Source organism: Nothobranchius furzeri, chromosome 14 (assembly GCF_043380555.1).
Source record: "Nothobranchius furzeri strain GRZ-AD chromosome 14, NfurGRZ-RIMD1, whole genome shotgun sequence".
Lineage (NCBI taxonomy): Eukaryota > Metazoa > Chordata > Actinopteri > Cyprinodontiformes > Nothobranchiidae > Nothobranchius > Nothobranchius furzeri.
In genome coordinates this window covers 48,177,080-48,187,626 of record NC_091754.1, presented here as the reverse complement: position 1 = coordinate 48,187,626, position 10,547 = coordinate 48,177,080, and the positions used below count along the sequence as shown (strand labels likewise).

The 10,547-nt window shown below is 45.2% G+C and overlaps 1 protein-coding gene across 2 annotated transcripts in view; it reads right to left on the bottom strand.

Annotated features, from left to right (window-relative positions):
- Window positions 1-312: 312 nt before the first annotated feature.
- The window catches only part of arhgef7b (Rho guanine nucleotide exchange factor (GEF) 7b), a 32,167-nt gene continuing 21,932 nt past the window's right edge, over window positions 313-10,547 (bottom strand). The window contains exons 6-22 of one of the 2 annotated variants that reach the window (XM_015952301.3): window positions 8,969-9,060; window positions 7,911-8,005; window positions 7,722-7,817; window positions 7,419-7,541; window positions 7,215-7,353; window positions 7,089-7,148; window positions 6,862-7,008; window positions 6,704-6,790; window positions 6,542-6,620; window positions 6,281-6,411; window positions 5,977-6,201; window positions 4,791-4,869; window positions 4,625-4,714; window positions 4,206-4,364; window positions 3,946-4,042; window positions 3,820-3,874; window positions 313-1,721 (exon numbers count right to left, since the gene is read on the bottom strand). In XM_015952301.3, coding sequence (XP_015807787.1) covers window positions 1,599-1,721; window positions 3,820-3,874; window positions 3,946-4,042; window positions 4,206-4,364; window positions 4,625-4,714; window positions 4,791-4,869; window positions 5,977-6,201; window positions 6,281-6,411; window positions 6,542-6,620; window positions 6,704-6,790; window positions 6,862-7,008; window positions 7,089-7,148; window positions 7,215-7,353; window positions 7,419-7,541; window positions 7,722-7,817; window positions 7,911-8,005; window positions 8,969-9,060 — 1,877 coding nt within the window. In that variant the 3' untranslated portion in view covers window positions 313-1,598. The remainder of the gene's footprint in view (window positions 1,722-3,819; window positions 3,875-3,945; window positions 4,043-4,205; window positions 4,365-4,624; window positions 4,715-4,790; window positions 4,870-5,976; window positions 6,202-6,280; window positions 6,412-6,541; window positions 6,621-6,703; window positions 6,791-6,861; window positions 7,009-7,088; window positions 7,149-7,214; window positions 7,354-7,418; window positions 7,542-7,721; window positions 7,818-7,910; window positions 8,006-8,968; window positions 9,061-10,547) is intronic. The other variant, XM_015952302.3, reaches the window with a different exon arrangement.

Sequence of the window (10,547 nt, the reverse complement as noted above, 5' to 3'; positions counted from 1 at the left end):
TAACTAGTCAAGTGAGGTCCCCCTTTACACCACCCAAGACTCAAGTCTGTTCAGTAAGGTCGTATGGTCTGCTGTATCAAAGGCCGCGTAACAGCAAGACAAAGTGACGGACCAGAATATCTGTAGCACACAAACATGGGAAGTTGGACCTGAAATCAGACTGAAACGGGTCAAGAAGGCAGGCCCAACAAAATCAGAAAGTAAAACTGAGTTCTTTAAAGTTTTAAAAAGAACCACACCTAGAAAACAGCAGGATTAGCAATTGTGTTAAGTAACAAAAATAATAATTGATCAGAATCAGAGGAAAACAAGTTTGACTCAACGTTTTATTCACCAGGAGACACACAGCTGAAATAAATAAGAGGGGACAACTGTTGTCATGGTAACTACTGTATTCATCATCCTAAAATCTGAGTGAGTAACTTATAACAGGTTAGCACTAGATGCAGTCAGATTCACAGATCCTTTCATTTTAGCACTAACAAAATAGTGGTTCACAACTTAATGCTGGAGGATTTAGCAGAGGAATGTTTCTCCTAATGGCACATCTGAAGATGTTTCCTGATTAAATCGCTTCTGCTGCGATGCGCCCGGTCAAGCAGAAGTTTTACAAAGTAAAAAGTCACAGTAAAAAACAAATATAAAACGTAGGAAATCCTACAACAGGCTGCATTTGACATCATAAAACACGCATTTCACGTGTTTTGGGTTCCTGAAAAGAAAAATTCACTGAGCTGACCTTTAGCCTGACGTGAGCTGTTTTTATGGCTTCAATAAACAATCCAGAGACTATATACACCAAAACCTGCCGGTTGTTTAAAGTGCCTAAATGATAGAGCTGAGTTTATACCATCTTTACAGGAGTTTTTATTATAATAATGATTTTATCCAGGCTACCACAAGCTCGTTAATTTCTCGCTTTAGTTAAATAAACATCTCCCATTTTTCAGTCCTTAATCTTTTCCACTATCATTGTAACACGAAGCCTCTTGTTTGTTTTTGAATTTTAAAGTCTGTTATGCTTTTCTTTTCTCCATCTTCATCAGCCGTTGATGAGCAAAAGAATAAGAACATAAACCAGACAGTCATGTAGAAGTCTACCTGTGAACCAAGAGCTACGAGACCTTCAGTATAAAGTCTGGAGCACCTTCAGATTCTGCTTTTATTGTGAAATTTGAGATGGATGAGTGGGGAATGATTGCTGCCTTGTTAAGCCCTGAGGTTTCTTGACAATCATTGGGATTATTTTAAATAATGCCTTCATCTTTTACTTAAAGTTTCACAGAGATTTAAATCTTCTCCGACATATCTTGGAAATGTTGAACCTGCTTATTTATGCACTGGGACGAGACTAAACCAGCCCTGGAAGGAGGAGTAAAGTAGTGGCGTCCGTGTCCCACCAACTTTATGATCCGATGTGTTTGCTGGTAGCAGGCAGGAGTTTCCACTTGGTCCACCGTTTGGCACAAGTCTCTGAGGGTTACAGCTTAGAGGATTTGACACGCTGAAAAGTGGCGCAAACTACCGGCAGCTTCTGTCCATGGAGCTTGAGAGGAACTAGTCATTTGGTCACTTGGATATCAGGATCTGTGGTGATTTCAGAGATTAGTCTCATCCCAGGTTGGGTCGTTCATGTTCTTCAGGACTCTCCGGACAATCCTCTCCAGCTCTTTTCTAGCTTGCTGTTCTTCCTCCAGCGTCCTCTTTAACCCCTTGTTGTCCTGGGGGAATAATGGGAGGTACAAAAGATGAAAGCTCTAAAAGCAGAGTAGGAGATGTTTATCTTTAAATGCTCTTCGCACACCAGATCATACCAGTTTATCCATAGAGCACTGTGAGCACAGCATTACTACTGACTACAGTGCTGAAGATTGGCAGGGACAGATAAAAACAGGTTAAAACGAAGAGATGACATTTAAAACTGACACAAGGACACCAACAGATACATGAAAAAAAGACATTTTACTAGAATACAGGAAGGAAGAAAATAAAGAGGCTGATCCAGAATGCGGTGATGGATTAAAAACCTGAGAAAAGAGATAAAAATAAAACCAACCAAAGGAGGATGCCTGCCTGCCTGACCTGGAGGAGAAGTGAATACCAGCACTACGGGCCGCTGACCGTCAACGCCCTTTCACCTCTAGCCTTGTACTGTGCCTTAGGGACGCATGGCGGATCCAAGAGCATGCGAGGGTTGACGAAGGAGCTGTCACATAGGCTGGAGAAAGACCATTCAGAGATTTGAAAACTTAAAATTGACCCTGAAATGAATGGGCAGCCAGTGGAGACGTTTTAAGATCAGGGTAATATGTTGCCGTCTACTGGTTCTGGTAGAGAACAAGTTAAAGGCGTGCGAGATGCTTTACTGATCCCATAGAGAGTTGTTTAAGTAATAAATGCATGGATTAACGACTCGAGGTGACGATTACCCAGCACAGACCAACGTTTAGAGCTCCACTTAAGCTGGAAGAAGCAGGATTTCACAACAGAGTTGACCTGAGATTCCATTTTCAGGGCCGAGTCCATTCCATCCAGGTTTGCAGTCGTAGACATGACATGAGGAAGGTGAGAGAATGGAGCTCAGGTGTTTGGCATCAGCTAGACTTGGAGATCTAAAGAGTGTAACTTTGGTTTTAGAGTAATTAAAATTCACCACCAGCCAGTCCTTGATTTCCTGTAGACAATCAGAAGGAGATTGGAAGGAATCACTGGGTTTGAAGGACAGATACATTCGACATTCATCTGCGTAGAAGCTGTAGTGGACAGAGTGCTTCCTGAAGACATCACCCAAAGAAAGGATATGAATGGAAAACCGTAGCGGACCACGGATGGAGCCTTGAGGCACTCCTAATGAATGGGAACTGAGATGAACAGTCACCCAGCACAATGCTAAGACTCCTGTCATGAAATTAGGAGCAGAACCAGTTCAGGGCTGATCCTGTAATTCCGGTCTTCTGCTCCAATCTGGAAATCAGGATGTGATGGTCAACTTTACCAAAGGCGGTGGACAAGTTGAGGAGAACAGGAAGAGCACAAAGCCCTGATTGGGTGAAAAGTCTGACACTTTTTCTAGACGAACTCACCATGACCAAGCTGCTTTCATTTCTCAATCCTGGTTTGAAAATTAATCAGAAATAAAAAATAAGGCAACAAAGCGTCCGTTTTTATTTCATTTGAAGTAATAAGGGGTTTCCCTTTATATTCACTCATCCCAAGACTCTTATGTTAGTTTCTTATTTTGGTAATTTTTACATGAATTTCCTGATTATATCTATACATTTATATTTAATAGACTAAAACGTGCTCTACCATGTGACTGACCAAAGTTATTGTGATAAAACAGCAGGTCACAACAGTACAAAATAGCATGAATCAACATCAGTCCTGAATGCGAGAAGAGGTGAAGCTTCATTTCCTAACACCATCTTTTATTAGTTTCTACCGTAACGGTCTTAAAGGGTTCGTTCATCGTGAGCCACCCACAGGAAGGAGAGTAGAGCTAACCGTTAGCATTACACAACAAAGCAGAACACGTTCAAGCTTTTATTTATGGAGATAAAAAAATCAAGGATTCTGTTTTACCAAAGGAAGGAGAACAAACGAAGAATTCACGAATCAGGAGAGACATTTGCATATCATGAATATTAATGAGGATTACTATCCCCCCCCATACAAGAAAAATAATTTCATTTATTTAGTCGGAGCTTTAAATGGATGATCGTACGGCAGCAGCCCCTTATTAGAGCGCTCCCATTGAAAACGGCGCTCGTTAATCTGATTGTTATAGATTTAAAAAGATAAAAGCAGAAGCAGACTCACCTGTTTGAGCTTCTGAACCTCGTCTCTGAGACTGTAGACCGTGTCCACCAGACTCCTGCAGGGAAGGAACAGCTGATCTTCACCACTGAAAATGGTTACCTAGGCTGGTGTCCTATGCCTTCTTACCTCTCCTCCACCACGGTCTGTCCGTTGCTTCTGGTTTCTTCTACTATGATCTTCTCCTCCTCTGGAAACAACATCTGAACGTCCTTCCTGCTGGAACCTAAACAAACACGAAACCCTGTTAGAAAGCAGGAAGTCCCTGCTGAAGCCTGTCTTATGTTGGCTTTAACAAAGATGACTAGTAAGTAAACTAGACCCAAACACACACATCTACCACTAGTGCCGGCCGGATCACCAGCACGTCACCGCTTTGCAACTCTTACGAGAAAACGAGGCGGTCCTGTGACTCTGGGAAGTCCAGATACTGTCATAATCCGAGTCTTCTGATAGGTCAGAACACTGAACGTTGCCAGAACACCCAGCCACAGCGAGGCTGTTCTCATCGAGCACGTGGTTGTGCATGAGGTCGGTTCCTTGCCAGGCTTTACAGAACCATAAAACAACCAGCAGCATAATGTCGGGGTGAATTAAAGCATGTAGGGTCAGACAAACCAGAACCGATGTGTGACACGAAGGCAGAGTAATAACGAAAGATGTGGTGTGTGAGGGAGGAAGCAGCACGAATATAAAAAAGGTAAAGACATGAAAAGAGAAGAGAGAAGAGACATTGTTAGTGGAAGAAGCTGAGAACAAACACTGACCGAGACACTCGGTCTGCACGACAGGTTATGAGTGAACTCACTAGAGTTGAGAGTCTGACGAGTCTTGGCGCTCGTACAGTAAGCCTCGATCACTTTAAGTATCTGAGCGTCCTCCTCCGGAGCCGCTGTGCCTGGCACACAAAACCCAAAACAGCACGTGTGTTAGCGCATCGTACGTCCACGGAAATGACCGGAAATAACACGTACTCTTTCTAGCGCTGAAGTCTTCTTCTGAAGGTTTCCGCTCCGGTTTCCTGATGGGTGGAAACTTCTTCTTGTTTTTATCCTTCAAATTAAAAATGCAAAATGAGAGACCAGATAAAAAAAAATACTCTTGTCCACGGCTTTCCACCAGATGCGTAAGCATCGCCAGACTTCTGTAAAGTGCAAAGATTAGCTAAACATATGCGCCGGGTCTTTTTTAACACGCTATGCTTCCAAAACGCGTGAAGCTCAGCGGTTCAGAACAGACCAGACGGGAAATTGCGGGAGCGGCGTAAAGTCATGGAGAGCCCCGTGCAATTTTAACTGAGTGCTGCTCAGCGTTAGCCGATGCGTTTTAGCTTTGTTGGCCAGCTACAGGTGCACGTTCACGAACAAGGGGCGTTGCTTCCAGGCATAGGGAGAGGAGCTTAAGGTGCGATACATCCTTCTGCCTCTAGATGGTGCCCTCTGAGAAAAGAACTCCGGATTTCTAACCTGGCAGCCATCTTAGATGAGATAAATGACCATTGAAACAACCCAGTCGTGGGGTGTAATATTTAAGTCATCCCCTCACACAACTGTACAGCACTAGCATCAATCAGAGCCATCAACAACGTAACGTATTCATCGCTTTGCAAATACGTTAATGTGGCAGTTTGTCGTACACCAAAGAAAAAAAAAAACTATTTCTAAATAAATACCCCCATCTGCTCATGTCTCAGAGAAAAGCCCGAGTGCGAGTCATCTGAATCGGATGCCAAAGCCGTTTCAAATGAGCCGCCTTTATGGTTTTTCTCCACCGCGACTCTAGTGCCAAGCCAACCCAAGGTCTCTCCACAGACAGCTCTGTGATTGGTAAGACACAAGAATGATCAGGCCATTGGCAGACCTGCGGAGGCTAGAATGGAGCGTGGCTAGACCGGCCTGCAGAGCAGCTACCAGATTTCTGCTTTAACTAATAAAAACTACATCGTAACTTATGACAGAAGAACAGAAAATCAACCACAGACCCACTGGTCACACATGGCTGTCTTTCTCCTTGCATCCTATCAAGCAAAATGCCAAAGTCATGCATGACCTTACAATTCTTCTGCATCTGAAACGCTCCTGCTAGGAAGAAGCGCGTCGCTGACGTCTGCGTTCTGCACGTTACGCAACACTTCTCTAGTGGAGCTCAATGGGGAAGTACCTCCTTGATGCACAGAGCAGCAGAGGGTCTGAGAGGAGGAGCAGGTCGGAGGCAGCTCAGAGTCCAGGGTTTAGGGGTGCTCGGAGGCTCCAGGGGTCCCCACACGGGGCTGTTATTCTGACTCGTAGTGTAGGAGGGAAGATGAGGCAGAGTGTGGTAAACGTTTCCACTGTTGACTCCACGAGTCTCCGAGAGTCTGAAGGGAGTGATGGAGTGGGAGGGCAGCTGGGGGCGGAGACAGAGGAGAGGGCGTTGAGGTGAAGGAGCTGGTTCCAACGAGCTTTAATCAACGATGGAGACTCACCGTGTGACACGGAGCCTGGGGTTTGCGTGAGTGTGGGGGGGTCGTGTGTGTGTGTTTGGTGAGAAGGTCCAGCCAGTCCTGCAGATCCCGCTGACTGCTGCAGGCCACCTGGACCCGCTCACACGGAGCGCCTGCAGGACAACACGTGGTCAGAAGTCACGTGTCCCTTAGATAAACATCTAAAGAACTTTTATTTGATTCAACTGGACGTGTAGAGAAGATGAGTCCAGTACAGAAATGGAAAACTTGTAACCAGCTGACCAGATATTTCAAAAGCATTCTTCATTTTTTCTCCATCTTCAATTCTGGAGATGAGCATTCCGGACAGCGGGATCCTCCCCTGCGGACACACATGCCCCCGCTCATGTCTGACAGTCAGGAGACTCACAGATGTTTCTGCAGAGGCTTTAAGACCAAACCAACCTGGTAGACGAAGCCACTCATTCTCAGGTTAGCAGAGAGCAGCAGCAGAGTGTGAGGGAAAAGGATGAGGTAGCGCTCGTTTGACTCCTGGGAGGGAAACGACTTTTAGTTAAAACATCAGCTGGTCGGACTAAAGGGGGCGTGTCCGAGGTGGTTACCTGACTAGTCTGAGTGTGAACCTTCACCAGGGTCATGTGGAGAATCGGGCCGAGCGTTTTGATGTCATCTCCCTCCCAGTTCCTGATTGGCTCTGTTAAAATCTGCAGCTCCGTCTCCTTCTTCTTCCTCACCTCCCGACACTCGGCCTGACGGGAAACACACCCAGGTGCGGAAGTTCAGAAAAACTCTGAACAAAAACAAACCTTCAGCGATGAACCTGTCTCACCTCCAGGTTTTTAAAGGCGGCCATGGCGGCGTTCAGGTCCGCTCTGTCAGGATGCTGCTCCTAAACGCACATTTGACATTTTCACCACGACAACACAAGAAAACCAGACTGAAGCCGCCTGCTTACGTCCATGTGTCTCTCCAGCTCCCTCAGCAGCGCCGGGTACCTCTCCAGTCTGGTGAAGGGTTTACTCAGACTCACAGTCAGGGTCAAGCACCCGGGACTGGACGCCCCCTTCGACTCCATGTATGCCTCCAGCTCCTCCCTGAGACAGACGAGTCACGTCTGGCGGTTTCATACAGGCGTAGGTATTACTCCTCCGGGACATACCTGTGCTGCGTGAGGACGTGGACCGCAGAGGGGTGATTGGAGCAGTAGGCCACATATGCGGTCTTCATCTGGGGCATCAGGCTCACAAAGAAACCCCCGATCCTCTGCTGGTTCTCCGGGAGTCTGCACAGATGTGGTGGGACTCAATAAATAAGTAAATGTTTGACCACTAGGTGTCGCTGTTGTTTAGTGAAACTGAAGGATATAATTCATCATGAAGAACGTAAATGTCTATCCAACTTTCACTCTTTCATTATGTTTCTAATGCCAGCAAAAAGCTGCAGACATTAAAATAACGCCTACTTTGTTTGTTCGTCCAAAGACTGAACCAGCATCTGCTGGAAGGTGGAGATCTCTTCCAGGTTTCCCTGAATGTGGCTGATGTCCACGCCGCTGAGTCTGCAGCACAAGAATGGAGTTCCCTTTAGAATAAAGCTAAACAGAAGCAACAGCAGGTATGAACCCACGTGGGTGGGTTAGCAGACTGTTCACCTGTCTGTGGGGTGAAGAGAGCGAAGGTATGAACCCAGGAGAGTCTGGAGCTCTCTGGAATATTCGCTCTCCGCTTCCAGGATGTTCTGGAGGACCTGAAATAAAAGAAATGAGGTTTTATTCTCACGGGAATGCTCCGTTTTAATCAGACGAAACAAAAATGTGGTGAATAATGAATTTTCTCCCTGAAGACACAAAACAGCCTCTGTTAGAGGGAATGAACGCAGTGATGAGGCTCATTAGGGAGCTTTAGGAGCTGGCGTCTGACCTGCAGACTAACTAGATGACTTAGTCACAAACTCAAACGTCTCAGAGGATCGAGGCATGACTGTGAAACAAGTGGTAGAGTGAAAGTAATGCATACAATTTTAATTATTCCTATAAAAATGATGAAGTCAGGTAAACGGGAATACGAAGGAACAGCTTCTTCTAGCAATAGAAACATTTAAAAGACTAAATAGAACTAAAATAAATTCTCTGTAGGAACAGATCTGACTGCAGGCAGGACCTCCATGAGCTCTCATGAAGGTTTCAACTGAAATAAAACCTCCGGTACCAAAATACAAAAGCGCCGGGCATCTTGGTGCATTATTAAAACCACTCCCACCAGAAAGAGCCCAGGCTGCGGCGACGACGCCCCAGAAACCAGCGGCCTGGAAGGAATAACCTACATTAGAGTCCCTGCAGTCTGAGTCTCTCTCTCACACACACACACACATGCACACATAACCAGACATACACACACACAAACAGACATGCATGCGCGCGCACACACACACACACACACACACACACACGCACACACGAGTGTTGGTGAGTGGCTGCGTCTGACTGTTGACACACACACACACACAAACACACACAGGAACAGACAGACACACAGGAACAGAAACACACACACACACACACACACACACACACACACACACACACACACACACACACACACACACACACACACACACACACGCCGTGTGACGTAGAACTGATGAAGGATGACAGGTCGTGAGGATTCTAACTACTACTGATGACACGTGGGTCTTCACGGTGCTACTCACCACATTATAATATGTTTTACTGATGATGGCGACGTCGAGGCCTTTGGGTGGACTCTTTAGGGTTCCAGACTTTTGCTTCTCTGTTGTTTTGTCTACAAGCAGAAAAAGGTGCATAACCAGTCATAATTACTACAGTGTCTTATTCATGCAGGACAACAAAGGCTTAAATAGCTACAAATGGTTTTAGCTAATGTTGTTAAATCCGTGTGAGATCCATAAATGGTTTGTGTGAGCTGGCCATCTCTGCGTGAGCGTCTTCATGGTTACTGTTTAAGTCAGGAAGTTCCTGTTCTACGCAGCAGCTCTGGAACTTCCTTTCTTTGTGTCCTGGAGAAGCTTCCTACCTTCCCATCTCAGAAAGCAACAACAGCTAAATCAGACATTTGGACAAGGAAATGATCAGAGAAGAAAGACACGGCAAAAATGTCAAGAGTTTGGTTAAAAGAGGATCGTTTTAGGAAAAGTGAAACTCACCAGATACACTTGACTTATGTTTAAAAAAGATCTATTGCTCCTAAATCACAGCTCTGACCAATGTCAGTAACTCTGCTGAGGTCTCTGGTATAAATGAATGCCTTGTGAGACTTTGTCTGTGGGGACAAAGCTCTGGCGCTCCTGTTTCAGGAAGTAAAGGTCAGCTGGAGGAGTAGGGGACCGGAACCAACTGAATATTGAGTCCCACTTATTAATATTCATGATATGCAAACATCTCACTTCTTATTGGCTGACAGCAACATGACTGTTCTGCTGCCACCATTCTTGGGTAAAACATTTGAGATGTTTTATTTCCACAAATAACACAAGCCTGAACGTATCCCGCCATGTTGTGTAGTAGCTAATGGTTAGCCTCCACTAGCCAAGATGCCCTCTGCTCTCTCCTTCCTGTGGGCGGGCCTAATGTGGGTGGGTCCACAAATGCAGCTTTTCCCTCTGACATAGAGGAGACTGGATTTTTCTGACCTGAATGGTTCCCCCGAACATTTCCAGCTCAGAATGACCAATCATATTTAAAAAAAAAAGAGCATCACATGACTCAGACCTTTAAAGTGGTTCTAGAATTCTAAAACTGGGAGTGTTGCCACAGTTACCTTATAATAGTAATTTGATTACTGACTACTGGTAACTCCATCCAACAGTAACTTAGTTACTTTACTGATTACTGTATGTTGAAAGTAAATAAGTTAAATTAGAAATTACTTTATTAATTACTTTCAGCAGTATCTGTACCCGATGCCTCAAGCTTCAGTTTTGCTATGCTGCAGCAATGCGCTGGGAAGAATGCTAACATCTAGCATCCAACATTAGCAAACTGACAGCCAAGATTATTGTTAGACACACTGACGAAAGGCCGAACAGCAAAGGAATCCCATTCCTTGGATTGGAACTGCTACTTGCGGTGCAAAATTAGCACCATCAGAACGCTGAACAAGACAAACAGCCAACACAAACCTAGCAATAAAACCCCAACAAAACACCCGAAAACCCACCAAAATAGGACAAAACTACTGAAAACCAGCTACCCACAGTGCACCTTGCCAGTTGTCTGTTCAGCAGTAAGCAGGGTCACTAGAGACACTAG